This window comes from Tupaia chinensis, unplaced genomic scaffold (assembly GCF_000334495.1).
Source record: "Tupaia chinensis unplaced genomic scaffold, TupChi_1.0 Scaffold000238_1, whole genome shotgun sequence".
NCBI classification, from domain to species: Eukaryota; Metazoa; Chordata; class Mammalia; order Scandentia; family Tupaiidae; genus Tupaia; species Tupaia belangeri.
The window spans coordinates 8,169,198-8,187,162 of NW_006159716.1; the positions used below are offsets into that span (position 1 = coordinate 8,169,198).

General features: G+C 57.7%; 2 protein-coding genes, 1 long non-coding RNA gene and 1 pseudogene across 8 annotated transcripts in view; 3 read left to right on the forward strand and 1 right to left on the reverse strand.

The window, feature by feature from the left end:
* Positions 1–7,741, forward strand: part of MTCH1 (mitochondrial carrier 1) — a gene marked incomplete at its 5' end in the record, with an annotated part of 18,226 nt that extends 10,485 nt beyond the window's left edge. Inside the window, 6 exons of the mRNA XM_014587824.1 lie at positions 1,108–1,167; positions 3,548–3,692; positions 5,315–5,362; positions 5,498–5,565; positions 5,802–5,877; positions 6,926–7,741. Of these exons, the coding sequence (XP_014443310.1) occupies positions 1,108–1,167; positions 3,548–3,692; positions 5,315–5,362; positions 5,498–5,565; positions 5,802–5,877; positions 6,926–6,997 (469 nt within the window). The remainder of the gene's footprint in view (positions 1–1,107; positions 1,168–3,547; positions 3,693–5,314; positions 5,363–5,497; positions 5,566–5,801; positions 5,878–6,925) is intronic.
* Positions 7,742–10,242: 2,501 nt separating this feature from the next.
* On the forward strand, positions 10,243–11,076 carry LOC102479141 (nuclear transport factor 2 pseudogene; annotated as a pseudogene).
* A 263-nt stretch (positions 11,077–11,339) lies between these two features.
* Positions 11,340–17,965, forward strand: part of LOC114007820 (uncharacterized) — an 18,277-nt gene continuing 11,651 nt past the window's right edge. For all 3 annotated transcript variants that reach the window (XR_003549412.1, XR_003549410.1, XR_003549411.1), the window contains exon 1: positions 11,340–12,172. This is a non-coding gene — a long non-coding RNA (uncharacterized LOC114007820). The remainder of the gene's footprint in view (positions 12,173–17,965) is intronic.
* Positions 12,277–17,965, reverse strand: part of PI16 (peptidase inhibitor 16) — an 11,582-nt gene continuing 5,893 nt past the window's right edge. The window contains exons 3-7 of one of the 4 annotated variants that reach the window (XR_003549409.1): positions 15,403–15,512; positions 15,025–15,113; positions 13,423–14,106; positions 13,014–13,230; positions 12,277–12,814 (exon numbers count right to left, since the gene is read on the reverse strand). Coding sequence is in view for 3 of the 4 variants with exons in the window: in XM_006148627.3 (XP_006148689.1) it covers positions 13,109–13,230; positions 13,423–14,106; positions 15,025–15,113; positions 15,403–15,512 (1,005 nt within the window). In the remaining variant the exon portion in view is untranslated. Of the gene's footprint in view, positions 13,231–13,422; positions 14,107–15,024; positions 15,114–15,402; positions 15,513–17,965 lie in introns of all 4 variants that reach the window. The other 3 variants (XM_006148627.3, XM_006148626.3, XM_027771930.1) reach the window with 3 other exon arrangements.

A 17,965-nucleotide genomic window follows, 5' to 3' on the forward strand; every position in this document is an offset into this window, starting at 1 on the left:
TCCTGTGCGGAGAAGCCGTCCGCCCTGGGACGCAGGCGCACCTTCAATTATGGGCCACATCCTGGCTGAGACCTGCCGCAGGCGGCCCAGGAGGTGCTGAGGCATGTGAGGCACCGTCCGTCCGAAGGCACCGGGTCCTTCCTGCCCCCCTCAGGCTCAGGGCAGGACAGGAGGCGGGTCCGAGAGGCCCGTGGTGGAAGGATGCCTCATTACCTTTGCTCTCTTAGATTCCTGTTTCCCGGGGTCCGTTGTTTTCTCTAGCCCTCCTGTGGGGCCACCACCCCAGGAAGCTTGACTGCTGTGGTACTTTTGGGGGTTCACTTTTTCCCTTTTAGGGAAATTGGCCTGTTCCCCTAGACTGAAATGCAAGGTTGCTAGGTGGGGCCAGAACGCCAATGGGCCGAGCCACTGTGGGGAGAACGCTGGGGCCTGGCAGGCACCCTGCTCTGTGAGCTTCCGCCTTCCGTTTCACTGTGGTTTCACAGAGCCTCTGGCGGGACAGGACAGGCTGGGTGCTGTCTCTAGCCATGGGTCACAGAGGTGGTTATTGCACCTGCTTTGCATTCACACCTCCGGTATGTCCTCTGACCTCTCACGTTCTGCTGTGGCCAGTCACAGGTCCCTAGGCTCCCAGCCGTGGCGGCCAGATTCCTTTCCCTAGTGGATTCCAGGGCCCCCTGCTGCAGGGCCCGGTCCTCCTCTGCCCACCACTCCTCTGCTGTCCTCCGTCGAGCATACATGTTGAGCGGATGCACAGGCTCTTCTGTGGGAAGGTTGTTCAGCCAGAGAGAAGCTCTGGAGCCAGGCAGGAGAAGGGCCCGTGGTCTCGGCAGCGCAGCCCTTGCAGGGGCACTCTGCTAGAGTCCAGACCCCACGGCTTCAGCAGAGGACTGCTCGGTCTCCTGCCCCCGGGGGTTGTTGGGTTTCCCTGGTCTCCCCGAACCGTATACAGTGCTCACCTCAAGCAAGAGCTTTCTGTTCTTTTCCACGTGAGTTCTTCCTGATCAAAGAATCTCCCCTTCCCTCCCTTCTGAGCAGGGCTGGTGGGCTCTGCTTGGTGGCCGTGTGGCCCGGTGACCTTGTATCCCTGTCTTGCCTTCTTCACAGCGGCGTGCTGAGCTCCATTGGGAAGATTTTCAAAGAAGAGGGGCTGCTGGGATTCTTCGTGTACGTGAGTTCATGCACCCCATAACCACCACTGGCCTGGCTCTCCTAACAGGCGTGTCCACAGCCTCTCAGGCCACAGCTGCTGGCTACAGACTAACCACAGGGCTCTGCCAGCCTGAGGGACTGCAGATCCAAGGAGCTCCATAGTGCAGCTGCACGACAGGCCATGGGGCCAGAGCTGCCCGGCCCTTGCAGGCCACAGCCCACATAAAAATGGAGCTACTGGGATCAGCAGTTAGCGTAACGGCTATGTCACTGAACTCCCATGTAGTCGACCGCGGTTCGAGTCCTGGACCCGGTGACTTAAAACTCACGCTGGGCGTGTGTGCGTGCATGTCCAAGATCCCAAGAAGAGAATGAGGAGAAGGGATTGCGGTGTGGCCATCCCCCCTGGGGGGTGATTTCTTGCTTTCTGTCTCTCTGTCTCCCTCTGTCTGGCAAGCACACGTGCCCTATAGCAAAAACCTCTCAAAAAAAAAAAAAAAAAAATGGAGCTGCTTTTTCACTATGCTGGGGAGGGGAACTGGCCAGCCCCAGCGGGACTGGCCATTGGCTCCAGCCTGGCGGACAGCAGAGGGCTGGTCTTCATGGGCCCGGGCAGTGCTAATCTCCGGCCTCACTGCTAAGAAACGACTGAAAACTTGGGACCAGGACCGCGGGCTGAGCTCTCGCAGCTCACTGGCGACTTCACCCACCGGTTCTGTCTGTCGGAGTATTTCTGACAGGTAGCTGTTCACAGTTAACTTAGTTCACAAAAAAATCTGCATTCTTGGTTTCTCTGGAGAAGCTGAAAAATCTGGCCTCCCGGGCCTGTGTGTGTGTGTGCAGCGAGGCTGTAGGCCAGACCCTGGGGCTTGGCGGGGCATGCGGTCTCCCGCCAGCCACAGAGCCCTGCGTTCTGTTGCCTCACGTCAGCTTGCCGTACCCGTGAAGAAAGCTCATTCAGAACAGACCGTGCTCAGACACGGTTAGCGCGTGAGGCCAGACTCGGCAGGTACCTGCCGGGTCTAGGCAGTGGCGTGCATGCTTTCATGGCAGGGTGTACCGCAACGGGGCCTCACGTTCACAGGCCTTTATAGTGTGCTTTCCAGCCTGCCACATGTTTTGTGATCCTCTTTTAACCCAGGACCTACTGCGTGTGTGGGTACACACACAATGGGCATATGCACGTGCGTGCGTGTGTGTATACGTGTGGGTCTCGTCTGTGTGGGGACGTGGCAGTGTCTGGAGGCACCCTCTGGTTGTCACACCTGGTATCTGGGGTGCGGTCAGGGGTGCTGCCAGCCACCCTGTAGTACAGAGGACACGTCCTCACAACAAAGATTTCTTTAGCCCAGAATGTTGCCAGGGCCACGGTGGAGAAACCCTGATCTGTAGGCACAGGATACCCTCACGCACACACACCTGTGTGTGAGTATACGCGCATGAACGTGGGCCCGTGAGCCTGGCACGTCAGAGCTGGAAACACCACGCATTCCCCCTGGCATTTTCACATGGTGGCTTTCACCTCTCCTCTGTCGATAGGATTCACACATGGCAGGGGCCTGCCCTTTGGGTTCTTTCTCCCCACCTGATTTTGGGACAGCTGATGACACAAATGTGTTGCAGCATGCCCTGGGGTGTGCACGCAGTCAGTCCAGCATAGGCTGGGCGCAGCGGGCCTGCCAGTTGCACTCTAGCGGTCCGTTAATCTCTCTCAGTATGGACATGTGCTAATACGTCCTTCTGAACTTTTAAGATATTTTACACATTTTTTAGAAGTTAAAAAGTAAGAATGCTGCTTCCTCTCTCTAGAGAGCGATTCTTCTCTGGCCAGCCTCCCGAGGTACTCCATATCTCAAGAGGCAAAAAACAAACACGTGGGGAAAAAAAGCACACGAGACCCACGGCCTGACTTTTCGGCCTCAGCACTGCCCGGGGAACCTTCCACACCAGCCTATAGAACCTTTAAAAGCTCGCCCTCCTTCCAAACGCTTGCATGGAATATCTTCCATGGAACATTCCAGGGGAGAAGAGAACAGACATATTGAGCAGTGTTCTGTGACAGCTGAATTGGTAAGAGGCCAGGAGAAAACCAGCGACATGTAGGCACCCTTTTGTAATCTGAATTCGCAAATCCCGGCTTTGGAACACTCGCATCTTGGTGCCCAGCCTCTGTGGTTTGCAAACTGCTTGTGAGCACCTTAGCTGGCGTGTGGGATCAGGTGGTACAGAGCACCGCCCCGGGGAGAGGGCCTGAGGCCTGGCAGGAGCCCTTCCTGAGGCTGCGCCTCGGGTATGCTGATGTTTAAGCTTGGAACATCCGGCTGCTTCCTGGGTGTGGCGCCCCCAGGACTGCCCCCGTCCTCCCCTGCTCATCTCTGCTCACCTTGTTTTTTAGCGGCTTAATCCCTCACCTCCTGGGCGATGTGGTATTCTTGTGGGGCTGTAACCTGCTGGCCCACTTCATCAATGCCTACCTGGTGGATGACAGCGTGAGTGACACCCCAGGGGGGCTGGGAAACGACCAGAATCCAGGTTCCCAGGTTGGTTGGAACAAGGACTTGTCCTTCTTTCCGTGTACAGCTGATAGCCTGGGTCTGGGACAGATGCGAGGCCTCGGGGATTCTGCTCTCCGGGCCCCGAGGGCGAGAGTTAGCTGTGTCTGGGGGTGGCTTTGAAAGGTGATTAGTACCACCCCTGGGAGGAAGCTGGGGCGGTGGTCGAAACAGACCCCAGCTCGGGGGAGGCAGTGCCAAGGCCGCGACCCTCCCGGGACTCGGAAGTCGGAGGTGTAGCAGCCGACCCGCTGTCCCTGACCTCTGCTGTACTCTGCGTCCCACATCCCTCTGTGAGCGTCGTGGCCTTGGGCCCCGACAGTGCCAGTTGTGAGGGGAACGGGACAACAATAATGCCCCGTTTATAGACGGAGAGATCGAGACCCAGAGAGGAAGCTGCCTCTCCAGAGCACTCAACTGGAACCCACAGACCAAATCCCAGGGAGTCCCTGGTCCCAGGCTGAGGGAGCTTCCCTCCCTGAGTTCCTTCAGGTGGGCTAGGAGGTGCGCAGGCCGGCTCAGCCCGTTATGTTGACAGCGGTCTACACGGCCTGGTGTGCACAGATGCTCGGTGGGTGGGAACAGGCACAGGAGGGCCTGCTCCTCCTACAAGGCCCTTGAAGAAAGACAGCTGGGCACCTAGAAAGCTCACTGGCTCTGCCTTACCAAGTGAGTTAGGGGCAGTCACGGGCGGGGGTCCTGGTGGCCAGACGTTCTAGTAGTGGCAGTCGCCATGCTGGGAGGATAGGCAGAGGAGTGGGGAGCAGGTTCCTAGTGAGACTCTGGGGGCAGGGTGTGTCTGGGCATATGTCAGAGCTTCCGCTCCCAGGGAGACCGAGTGGCCATTGACTCAGGCCCTCTGGCCTTTTGGCGTCAGCAAAGAGCAGCAGCTCCCCCTGCCCAGCTGCAGCTGCACTGGCATGTGCCTGCTCTTCGGGGCCTTGCAGGTGGGCGGGCTGCCACTGTCGCGTACAGAGCAAGGCTGGGACAGCTGGAGGGACGTGGCCGGCAGGGCACAGCTGACTGGCTTCATAGGCGAGGTGGCAGCCGTGTGGCCTGGAGCTGCTGTGCCATGTCAGTCACCTGCAGGCAGCAGCCTCCATCTGCTGGGATGGCCGCTCCGCAGGAAGCTGAAGGACAGGCGGCCTCCTTTCCCAGGTCAGGGCAGGCTCACGAGCAAAGTAGAACTTAGGAGTTGGGGTTGAAGGGTCTGGAGCTTGGTGAGGTGGGGTGACAGTTAGCCTGGTGCAGCGCCAGGCCGGGCTGGGTGGGTCCGCACACTGGCAGCGACTGTGCCCAGCCTGCGTTTCCATCTGCAGAGCAGGTGGGCCCTGGGCACTGCCCTGTCAGCGGGGTTGCAGAGACACAGGCACCTGGGCTCCCTGCCTCTGCTCCTTGGGGCTGCTTTCAGTCCAGACCCCGGCCTCTGCCGCCATGTCTCTGCTCTGACTACAAGGCCGTGGAGGCGGCTGGCGGGCCCTGAGGGGAGGCAGTGTGTGCACGAGCATGGGAGGGGCTGAGCGAGGAGGGAAGGGGAGGGGAGGGGGCCCGAGCTGACGTCGGTGTCCTGAGGTGCTGTGGTAACCTGCACTTCCTTTCTGTCCCCGCAGTTCAGCCAGGCCCTGGCCATCCGGAGCTACACCAAGTTTGTGATGGGGGTAAGTGGAGCCAGCTGTCCTTCCTACTGCCCCATGGGCCGGCCAGGTGGTGGCTGGGGGCAGGTCTGGGGGGACGGTGTGGGCCTGGGCGGCCTGCTGCCGGGCGTGGAGGGGTCACTGGCACTCTGGTTTCAGATCGCAGTGAGCATGCTGACCTACCCCTTCCTTCTGGTTGGCGACCTCATGGCTGTGAACAACTGCGGGTAGGTGTGCCCCGCCAGGGCAGGGGTGGGGGTGAGGGGGTACCTGAGCCCTGCCAGTACTCTGCTCCACCCCAACACCCTCCACAGGGGCTCCGGCCGCCAAGCATCCTGGCTCCCTCTGGGACTCGGAGGGCTCCTGGGTGGGTCTCTGGCTCCAGCTGTGGGCAGGTGTCAGCTGCACGCCATTCATTCCTGAGGTCTCCTTCACCTGGGTGACCTCTCTCCTTCCCCGGCAGGCTGCAGGCGGGGCTCCCCCCTTACTCCCCGGTGTTCAAGTCCTGGATTCACTGCTGGAAGTACCTGAGCGTGCAGGTGAGCTGGCTCCGGAGGGAGGGCCTTTCCCGCTCATGCCCCCCTCACCAGAGGAGAGGTTTGGTGAGCTCGGCGGTGTGTGGGCAGAGATGCGCTTGTGGAGTCCGAGGGGCTGTGTGGGTGGATAGTACGAATGTGGGCACTTGGTTTAAGGATGTAGATTTTTACCTCTAACTTCGGAAGGAGTTTGAGGTGGTCCGCTTTTATTTAAAAGTCAGACATCGGACAAGGTCTTTTCTGAGTTTCAGAGACTCCCAGGACCAGGACAGGGGAGCTCTGGCCCAGCGAGTAGTCAAAGCCTCCAAACCTCTCCTCCCCTCAGTAGCACGAGTGAAAACCCAGGTCTGAGAGCAGCTCAGCTGGCTCTGGGTGGTCAGGGCCGCCAGCGCTGGCAGCCTGCCCCTCCCTCCTGTGGGTCCTCCTGGCCAGCAGAGCCTGGGGGAGGCCGAGCCCTGCGGGCAGCTTGGTGCAGGTGCCAGCCTTTGGCTCATCTGCTTGATGCCAGGCCACTGCCTGCTGGTTGCAGCTCCACGGCCCAGTGGTCAGGAGTTAGGCTTCTGGCCAAGGTTCAGATCCTGGCCTGTTCCTGGCCTTGGTCTGCCTCCGAGTGGAATAGGGCAGTGGCCTGTGGGGGACAGAACACTGACTGGCCTCGAGGTCAAGACGAGGACGTAAGAAGCAGGGAGGCGAGACGCAGTTCTGCCAGTGCCCCTGGCCAGTCTGCACTATCCATCACATGCCCCCCTGGGCCTTGGACGAGTCTGGGCCACTCGGGCCCTGAGCTGGAAGTGCAGTGGGCCTTCTTTGGAAGGTTTCCTACCAGCAGCCCCACGGACCTTGGCCCCCCCGGGCCCTGAAGTGAACCACTTCCTTCTGCCTCAGCATGGCCAATTCCGACCTCGCCCTCCAGGGATGTGAGCCTGGGCCCTCCACTCCCTCCTGGGTCTCTGAGCTCTGGACCCTCGTTGGCCTGCCTCTGGCCGTCCTCTGGATGAGTCCAGAAAGCATGGCCACCCCGTTTACTGACCCCGCTGTTCCTTCCACCCAGGGCCAACTCTTCCGTGGTTCCAGCCTCCTTTTCCGCCGAGTGTCATCAGGATCGTGCTTTGCCCTGGAGTAACCTGAATCACCTAAAATACACACGCTGTCAGCCTGGCCACCGTGGGTGAGGCCTGCTCATCCCAGGACACCTGCAAGACAGCTCCAACCCAGCAACACCTAGACGTGCTCCAGCCCAGCGGGGCTTTGGCTTCCATATCTGCCATGTGTCTGTCCAGACGTGGGGTTGGGCGGGGGTGGGGCTGCTCCAGTGGACTGGGTCACCTGTTAGACCTGGAGGAGGTGGGGTGGACTTGGGGGATCAGGGAAGAACCCCCGACTTCCCAGGTTGGCTGAGTCTGCCTTGCACAAGGAGCCAGAGAATGGCTTGTGGAGGTCCAGGCTGGATGGAAGGGGACAGGCTCATGGGGTCGGCGCCCACCCCTCACTCCGCGCGGCTCTCATCCTACAGCCCGGCTGGGAACGGCACTCTCCCGCTTTGTACATAGGGCGTGACCCCCTCACGAGGCCGCCATCCTGTCAAGGCCTGTGTAGGACGCGAATGCCAGGTTCTGGCCTCGTCTTTCTCCACACTACTTTTCTGATCCGAGGCGGCGCCTTCGAGCAGGAAGCCAGTGGCTGCTCAGATCACGTGCCCCTCCCTGACGCTCGTGTTTGGTGGTGACGCCCCCGTGCAGGGTCTGGTTGCCCGTGCAGTCGCAAATGCTGAGTTAGGCAGATCAGTGTCTTCGTCCTACCCAGTGTAAAAGTTCATGGTAAGATTTGACCCTGTCTCCCCAAATAAATGTACTGGTGGTGATTTGGAGTTTTGTGGGAAGTCTCTTATTTTTGTGAGTTTGAAAATCTACCTGCAGAGTCTTTTCTCTGCCCTGTCTCGGTGAGAGGGGGCCGGGGTCGGTCCCAGGGCCTGGCGCGTACTGACCTTGGGAGAGCAGTGGCCAGTTTTCTGAAGTAGATGGGGCTGAGTTTCTCTGCCGTGTGTCTGTCCAGACGTGGGTTCGGCGGGGGTGAGGCTGCGCCCAGTGGACTGCATCACCTCTTAGCCTGGAGGCGGGGTAGAGTGAGGAGTGCAGGTAGAGCCTCCTCCCGGATCAGCAGAGTGTGCCCGGTGCGGGGCCGGGGAGTTCACAGCAGCGACGAGTGAGTGTGTGAGCATCCCGGACTGTGCTTTCAGGACGTGCCCCTCCGGCCCCTGACGTGCTTCGGCACTGTTGAAGGTGACAGAGCTTCACATTCTACTATATGTCATTTGGTGTGGTGGCCACATGGTCACACGGGAGGGGCCGGCCTCCCTCCCTTGGGTTCTGTCCAGCACTGGGGTTCATAAGCAGACGGTGCTCAGCAGTGTCTTAAGGCCCAGCTAGCTGTGTTCTCCCGCTAACTCTGTCCTTATTCTAGGCGGCCTGGCTGGTGAGGGTTGGGGTCATACCTCCCCCACAGGTATGGGCTGGGTCAGCCCCCAGGGAAGGACCCTGGGTTGCATTTCCACAACACATTTGTTGTTTTTTTTGTTTTGTTTTGTTTTTTGTTTTTGCTATAGGTCATATGTGCTTGCCAGAAAAAGAGAGACAGAGAAACAGAAAATGAGAAATCACCCCCCAGGGGGGATGGCCACACCACAGTCCCCTCTCCTCCATTCTCCTCTCAGGATCTTGAGCATGCACGCACATGCACCCAGCATGAGTTTAAGCCACTGGGTCTGGGACTTGAACCACGGTTGACTACGTGGGAGTCCAGCGACAGCCATGACGCCAGCTGCTGGGCCCATCACAACATGTTTTTCTCAATGGCCTAGTGACAGTTGACTCCAGGCCAGTTTTATTTTCTGTATCCTTGTCTCCCAGGAACTTAAAGGTACGCTTGTTGTGGGTATTGTGCAAGTGTCCTTTGGTTGAGGACATTAAGGTCTCAACTTTTCTGGCCAAAACAGTCCTGAAAAAGAAGAGAGTTGGGCCAGCTAGGTGGTGCAGTGGTTAAGGCAGACGGGCCCCATGTGGCTGACTGCATGGTTCGAAACACTCCAGGCACATGTGCGTGCATGCTCAAAGTCCTGAGAGGAGAGGAGAGAAGGGAATGTGACCTTCCCACCTGCGGGGTCAAAGTGAAAACTTTCTCTCTGTCTCTCCACTGAGCACATGTGCCCTATCGCAAACGTCTAAAAAAAAAAAGAGGAAGAACAACTTACTACAAAGCTGCAGTTACAGATGATTGTGCCGGCACAAGAGTAGATAGTACAGGTCAGTGGGATAGGATAGAAACTCTAGAAATAAACACATTTATGTCACCTGATTTTCTTCTTTTCTTTTTTTTTTCCTTAGTGATTTTAGTTTTTCCTATAGGGCATGCACACTTTCCAGAAACAGGGAGTTTAAGAGAGAGGGGGGAAGTGAGAAATCACTCTCCCCAGTGGAGATGACCATGCCACAATCCCTTCTCCCTTTTCCTCCAGGGAGTATGGTCAACTGATTTTCTACAAGGGTACCAGGATAATTCAATGAGGAAAGAACAATTTTTTCAATAGAAACTGGGACAACTGGACAGTCACATGCAAAAAAAGAGGTTGCACAACCAAAAATAAAAATGGATCCACACTGGGCGTGTGTGCATGTGTGCCCAAAATCCCAGGAGGAGAAATGGAGGAGAAGGCATTGCAGCATTGGCTATGTCCCTTGTAGGGCGTACATCCTCACTCTCCCTCACCTCCCTCCCATCTCTCTGGTGAGTGTATGCTCTCTCTATAGCAAATGGGAAAAAAGTATCAAAGACTTACATATAAGAATTAAAACTGAGAACTAGCAAATGGCGTAATGGTTATGTTGCTGGACTCCTGTGTGGTTGACTGCAGTTCAAGTCCTGGACCCAGTGACAAAAATGCCAGGCACGTGTGTGTGCGTGCTTAAGATCTCAAGAGGAGGGTCCAGGAGTTAGCATAATGGCTATGTCACTGGACTCCCACGTAGTCGACCACAGTTCGTGTCCCAGACCTGTGGGCTTAAAACACACCGGGCGCGTGTGTGTGCGTGCTTAAGATCTCAAGAGGAGGGTCCAGGAGTTAGCATAATGGCTATGTCACTGGACTCCCACGTAGTCGACCACAGTTCGTGTCCCAGACCTGTGGGCTTAAAACACACCGGGCGCGTGTGTGTGCGTGCCCAGGATCCCTAGAAGAGAATGGAGGAGAAGGGATTGTGGTGTGACCACCCCCCTGGGGGGGGTGATTTCTCTCTTTCTGTCTCTCTATCTCTGTCTCTCCAGCTGCAACCTGTAGCAAAATTCTCTCTTAATGAAAAGAAAACTAGACCACGCTGGGTTGCTGCCACCGCTGCTGCCACAGTGCCAGCGCCTCTGGTCTCATCGAGGCCAGCTGACACTCCAGAATGGGAGACAAGCCGATTTGGGAGCAGATTGGGTCCAGCTTCACTCAGCATTGCGACCTGTTATTTCATAACGACAGGACCCAAATAGGCGCAGTTTATATTGACGCATCGTGTCTTACGTGGGAAGGACAACAGATCCAGGGAAAAGCCGCCACTGTGGAGAAAGTGTCTAGCTTTTTGTTCCAGAAAATCCAGCACATCCCCACGTGGCAGGACCACAACCCACGCCAGATAGCTGCATCGTCAGCATAGTGTGGGCCATCTCAGGGCCAACGAAGACCCTGGCATGGGTTCCACCAGATGTTCCTGTTACAGGACATCGACGATGCTTGGGTCTGCACCGATGACACGTTCAGGCTTGTCCTGCACAGCGTCGGCTGTCCTCGCCAAGCGCTCCCGCTGTTTCCTCCTCTTGCCGAGACTGTGCAACTCCTCCAGGTGCTCCAAATGCACACACGTGAGCGGGGCCGCGGGGAAGTGGGCGCAGCGCGCTGCCGCCACCGAGGTGCTGTGCATGGCGTGCGGACGCCAGACGAGTCCATCTGCGGAAGTTCGTGTCGTACCAGCGCGTGCCTCGGAAAGACAACAGTGGTTCTTTTTCTTTCTTTCTTTTTTAATCTACTGACGAGTTGCCCTAGTAACCCACAGAAGTGGAGGAGAAAGCACTGCCCAGACGCTGATTTGTTCAGATGTCTCAGTGCCTCATGATACAACAAAACCACAAAAACTTACCAAAAGTGAAAGAAAACTATAGGGGCGAGAGGGTTAAGGCAGCTGGATCCCACATAGCTGACTGCGTGGTTCGAGTTCTGGACCTGCGACTTGAAATACCTACTGGGGAGGCTGGCAGGTGGCGTGGTTATTAGGGTGCTGGACTCCCACATGGCTGACCGTGGTTCGAGTTCTGAAACTGGTGACTTGCTTTCTCACTTTCTCCCTCTTTCTTTTTCTGTGTCTCTCTGGTCAAAATAAAAAATAATATCAATAGATAATTCTAAAAAAAATAGAAAAGAAATACATGCCAGGTGTGTGCCCAAAATCCTGAAAGGAAGATGGAGGAGAATGGAGCAGGGCCACAAGCTGGCCTGTGATTTGGCAGGAAGTCCCATGAGACGTCAAGGACAGGCGAGTCCATATAGATAGTTCCTAGATTGGGGGTTGTTTAGGCTGGGGGTTGGAGGGAAGAGCAGAGTGATGGCTAAAGGGTATCGGGCATCCTTTGGGGATGATGAAACTCCTAAAGCTGATTGCAGTGGTGGTTACACAACCCTGTGAGTACACAGAACCACGAGGTGTATACTTGAAGTGGGTGGGTTTATGTCATGTGAGTTATATCTTAATAAGACAGAAGAATCCTATGAGAAAGAAAAAGGAGGGGTGACCGCCGTGGTCACAGGTCAGCTCCCACCCCTGGCCTGACTTGGACGGTGTCCTGGTTAACCGCTCGCCTCCTGCTTTGGCCTGAGGATACTTGCTGTGCCTCTCCCCGCCATCTAAGCCACTCTCACCCACTGCTTGCTCCCGACACACACACACACACACACACGCCCGCATGCACAAGTGTTTGCTTGGCCTCTAGCACTTCTGAACAACGTGCTTTGTGCCCTGGAGGAGTGTCGGAGACTAGAACCCTTTCTCAGGACTTCTGAGGGGCTGGCAAAGCCCTGGCCGAGCTACACTGCTGGCGGCAGGTGGCAGAGGGCCTGGGCAGCAGCACCCCATGAAGAGGTGGTGCGCCATGCCTTGATCACTCCCCACACTGTGTGACCCCTGAGGCTGGAGTCAGCCCTGCGTCCTCGGCTGTTCCCCTTCCTGCTGGCACCTGAGATGGGCTGGGGGTTACCGGAAGGAAAGGCAAGGTAAGAGGAGACGCTCAGTGGGGTGTTCTGGGAGGGCTGTGAGAGGAGCAGCAGCTGCCCCAGGTGGGCGGGGAGCCACCCGCCCGTCAAGCACAGAGCTGGTGTTCCGATGCACAGTCAGGCCTTTATTCAGCAGTCAGGGCCGCATCCCTCCCTGGTCCCAGCCGCCCCTCCCCAGGACCCCACTCAAGTGGGGCTTGTCCTTCATTTGCCCTCAGGTCCCCTCCTAGCCACGCAGGTCGCAGGTCGGGAAGAACCTTGGGCTGCATAGCAGTGAGCACCCGGACCCCCACCTGACCCAGGACTTGGGTGGGAGGGGTGGGGGGGCTGGGCCCGTGCACAGGCGCAGCCGGGCTCACAGCCAGCCAGGTCATATGCTCCAAGGTGCCAAGGGTGAGGCACTGTCCCCGCAGCCTCTCCCTGCCAGAGTGTCTTCTGCCAAGAAGCATCTTGTTTAGGGGGAGGCACAGGTGGAGGGCTGGCCGGAGGACAGCAGACCTCTTCACCCTGGGAAGGCGGGAGGCATTTCTGGGAACAGCTCCAGGGTGGTTCGAGGAGAGGCCAGGGGACTGTGAGCCCAGGGGTTCCTGGGAAGCCCAAGATCCTCTCTCTGAGACAGCAGACCCATGGCCACAGGACAGCCTGAGGAGAATGGTCACTCAGCCACGGAACTACCGCTCAGCCTGCAACTGGCTGGGGGGAGTGCTCAGCAGAGGCAGGGCCCTCTTAAGCATAACAGGGGGGTGGCCCCGAAGCCTCCTGAGTCCCGAGGAGACCAGAGTGCCTGGAATCTGGCCAAAAGCTGGGGCGACGGGCTGCTGGGCCACAGATCAGGACCCACCCAGGAACGCGTGGCCTCTCACTCAGAGACGGACAATCCAGAGTGGCCGTGAAGTCGGGTACCCTCAGCAGGCCTTGCCTTTGCGTGGTGTCCCATCAGAAGATCCCAGCCAACAGCAGGGGAGGCAGGAGCAGCAGTCCCAGGAGAGGACCCCACACACGACCAGGACCTGAGTTCAGCCCTGACTTGAAGCCAGTGTTGTCAGGGCCCTCTGCACCTGCGGGACGGGAGAGGCTTCGTCTCAGCCTGGAGACGGCTATGCCTGACCTCCCACCATGCAAGGCGGGGACAGCAGCCAGGAGGAAGCTCCAACTCGGGGTGCATGCCCCGCCATGCCACACCCCTACGCCGAGGGCAGGAGGCTGACATTCTAGAGCCAGAGGAAGGTAGGGCATGCTTCAGGCCTTACCTGCCCAGGACGACTGCAGGGCCAGGGCACGCCCACCCATGGCTTTAGCGGTGGCAGAGGGATTGGGGAGTCTGGGCAGGGACTTGGAGGAGGTGTGCCCCGTGTGGTCCAGCGTGGCCTGCAGCTCACCTGGCTTGTCCTGGGCTGGAAACGCTGAGGCGGAGACCTCACTAGGAGGCACCTTGGCCTCCTCAGCCTGTGCCTCAGCCTCTGCCTCCTCTGGGGCATGGGGCAGGGGCTCCCCTGTCCCTGTTGGGGACATCTTGGAGTGCAGAGATCTCTCTGGGCTCATAGAGGGCACTCTTGTGCTGTGGACCTCGACTGCCAATCGTGGGGTGGGGCCGCGGGTGGATTTGGGGAGAGTAACTGGCCTCTCATCCACACCGGGCAGGCTGTGGGCTGACGAAAGGGAAGGGGCCTCGGTTGTTCTGGAAGGTGGCGCCCCCGTTGCCATGGAGAAGGGGTCTTTTGTTGCTAAAGAGGCTGAGGCCTTGGTTGCTACAGTTGAGGAAGCATTGGTTGCTAGGGAGCCTGAGACCTTGGTTACCAAGAAGGATGGACTCTTGGTTGCTAGGGAAGGAGTAACGGTTCTGTTAGGGTCTGAGGCTTCAGGTGCCAGGGAGGACGGGGCCTCGGTTACCAGGGAAGGAAAATCCTGGGCCTCAGCCGGGCCTCTGGTGGGTTCTGATGAGACAGACAAGGCTGGCATTAGTGTCGCGAGCAGGCACATCCCGGCCCCACCACAACCACGGTGAGGCGGCCACTGTCCTGCTGGGGCACTGTGTGCACGGACAGGCCCCTTGCTGCTGAGGACTGCTGCTCCCTGTTACTGACACGCTGGGCCCCGTGGCACCTCTCTGGCCAAGTGGCTCTGCACTCGCACTTCCACTTTTTCCGGGGACCTAGTCAGTGGGATTTCTGTTCTTACCCCACCCACCGCGGCTTTGGGCTTGTCCAAGGGGTCGCCTACGGCCTCGCCTGCTACCGGCTCTTTCTATCCACCACGTCTACTCGGGTCACGCATTGGGGAGCCTGTGGGTTCTGATGAGACAGACAAGGCTGGCATTAGTGTCGCGAGCAGGCACATCCCGGCCCCACCACAACCACGGTGAGGCGGCCACTGTCCTGCTGGGGCACTGTGTGCACGGACAGGCCCCTTGCTGCTGAGGACTGCTGCTCCCTGTTACTGACACGCTGGGCCCCGTGGCACCTCTCTGGCCAAGTGGCTCTGCACTCGCACTTCCACTTTTTCCGGGGACCTAGTCAGTGGGATTTCTGTTCTTACCCCACCCACCGCGGCTTTGGGCTTGTCCAAGGGGTCGCCTACGGCCTCGCCTGCTACCGGCTCTTTCTATCCACCACGTCTACTCGGGTCACGCATTGGGGAGCCTCCACCCCCTCCTCTGCCCGCCATTGGAAAGGGTGAAATCCGGCGACTTGGAATGACAGGGCACCAAAGTGGGCGCACGCGGAGGAAAAGCCGGCGGCGTGCAGGGTCCCTGGTGGGCACGTCTCACCTGGCCCTCCCTATCCCAGGGGTGGGGGTTCAGGGAGGTCCTAGGTCAGGTCGGCATTGCAGCCCTTCCCCGCCTTCTGACTCACCGCACAGGGCGTTCTTGCAGCTATAGCCAGAGGGACATTGGGAGCACGGCGTCCCCTCCTCGTAGGGTTTTCGCCCTCTCACGTTCCCCCTGCAGGAGGCGAGGAGGATGCTGGGGGTGGCGCTGCTGCCTTCCAACCCTGGTCTCACCTCCCGTACACACACCTCTTCTGGAAGAACCCTGGGTCTGTGCCTGTCTGCCACCAGCTTGCTGGGCGACCTTGGCCTCCTTGTGGCCTCCTCTGGCCAGTGAGAGCAGATGACACGGGTGCCCACACAGCTCCCCAGATGACTCCTTAGGCTGTGCCCATCTCTGCCCTCCCCTTGGCTCTGCCCACTTCTGCCTCCTCTCACCCCACCCAGGACTCCCCAGCACTTACGGGGGCTCATAGTTGCACACCAGTAATTCGATGTTGGTCTCCTCCACGCCCTGGAGCTTCTCGCAGAAGTGGGAGCCACACCCAATCCTCTCTGTCTTGGCCCAGACCACCTGGAGGAGGGCAAGCCCAGCAGTGGAGCCCCGTACTGGGTGGCTTGGCTCCTTCATGGTATACCTTGACACCAGCCTTCTACGAGTGGGAGAGGAAGAACCCTACGGCTTTGAGAGCCAAGACCCTGAGGACACAGCGTCAGGACAGACGACTCTGGGTGGGGTGGGGCCCATCCAGACAATACTCTCCCGATACCCGTGCACACCGTTTCACCAGGCCTCTCTCTCTCTCAAAGCCTCCCTTCAGCTCCAGGACTCTGATGTACTCTCATGAATGTTTCTTGTGTGATCTTCATAGAGGCTCTTTTTTTGTATTGATTTTTGTTTGTTTTTTGGAGAGATTTTTTGCTATAGGGTGTGTGAGCTTGCCAGAGATATATAGAGAGAGACAGAGAGACAGAAAGCAAGAAATCACCTCCCAAGGAGGATGGCCACGCCACAATCCCTTCTCCTCCAGTCTCCCCTTGGGATTTTGGACACATGCACACATGTGCCTGGTGTGAGTTTAAGCCACTGGGTCTGGGACTCGAACCATGGTCGACTATGTGGGAGTCCAGCCACGTAACCATTACACCATCAGCTGGTCCCGGCCCTTGCATTTTATATTTAAAGGTATATTTAAAGGAATGAATCTCAAATGGTAGAATGCTACACATCAGCACAAAGAAAAGTCCAAGAAAGGGGACAAAAGGAGTCATTTTCAAAAATCACAAGCAGGTATCTGCTCTGCCTGTTTCTAGGTGTGGGCGTCCTAGCTGCTAGAGTGAGTTCTGTCTTAAGCTTAAAAAGTCAAACAACCTTGGACCAGCAGTTGGCATAATGGCTATGTTGCTGGACTCCCATGTAGTTGACCACGGTTCGAGTCCCTGACCTGGTGGCTTAAATTCACGACAGGTGCATGTGCGCATGTGCCCAAGAGGAGAATGGAGGAGAAGGGATTGCGGTGCGGCCATCCCCCCGGGGGTGATTTCTTGCTTTCTGTCTCTGCCTCTCTCTGTCTGGCAAGTATGCGTACCCTATAGCAAAAACCTCTCCAACAAAAAAGAAGAAGTCAAACAGCCTTTGCCCACGGCCGTGAGGTTAGAACAGCAGCCTCCCTTGTAGTTTCTAGTCCCAGCTGGTGCAGGAGTCTCTGCTTAGATCAGCCGAGATCACTGTGGAGCATCTCCCAGGAAGAAGCCACCCAGAGTGCATGTCCTCTCAGGCCCAGGCAAAGATGGGGTGAGCTGGGCAGACCCAACCCCTGCAGGAGCTTGTGGGTGTATGGGGCGTGTGAGGGGTGGCAGGTCCAGATGGAAAGAGGAGGCAGGGAAGGTGCCCGGCCCTCACAACTTCCTGGCCTGGGTGGGTGCTATTGGGATTTCCTTCCCAGAAGATTAAGACTAAAAATAAATCCTACGCAAAAGAGGCACTGAGAAATGGATTGGTGGATGTGGGTGGGAAGATTGTTTCTTTTTCTTTTAATAGTTTGTCACGTTATTGTTTACGTCAAATAAGCTTTGGGAAGAGAGCATTTAGTAACAGAGATGTGAGTTCCACCCCTCACATCTCCTATCTGCAAGATCAAGCTTTCAAAATGCAGTGAGAGAAAAAAAGAACCCAGACTTCAGCAGAATGTGACCGCGAAAGTCAGGACGTGCTGTCACAGGGTTCCCTGAAACCTTCATGTAGTCACATTGGGCTAGTTTTTGTGTGCACTTGTCTGCAGGGGGGGAGAGAGAGAGAGAACGTGAGAAAGCATCGCCCTTACGCCTCGCAACAGCCACGTGGAATCAGCTGTCTTCACGGCCATGCCACCAGCTGACCTCAAGTGGTTTTGTTTTAGGTTTTTGCCCTAGGGTGCATATACTCACCAGAGAGAGAGAGAGAGACAGGGAGGGAAAGTGAGGCATCGCCACCGGGCGGGTGCCACACGCCACAATCCTTTCTCTTCCATTCCCCTCTTGGGCTTTTGGGCCTGCGTGCACACGCACAAGCCTTGATTTTCAAGCTGCGGGTCGGAGACTTGAACCAACGTAGCCCCTGCGGGAGCCCATTTGGTGGCCCCAACAGAGTTTGCTTTAAACAAACATCATGTATTTATTTTATCGGTCCCTGGCAGATTAGAAGCAGCCAATTAGAAACCTGATAAACGGCGAGAGAGCCCCAGTGAGAGGAGAGTCAGAAGTGAGGGGGCATTTGCTGCAGGGGGCGGTGGGCAGGGAACTGCCCTGCAAAACGGGCCGTGGAGTGGGGGAGCTGGACTGCTTACAGCCCGGGACAGCACCGCCGGGGCCGAGAACTGCCGTCCAGCGACAGAGCCTAACCTAGCACACATCTCGCCTTCTGGGGGGCCGAGCAGGGGGCCTAGGAGCTCGGAGCCTGGAGAGGGCGCAGGTCCCGCCAGCACACGGATGGCTGCGCGTCCGCGAGTTTCCTAATTGCTGGAAGGGGCACAGGCGGGACGGCCCGCC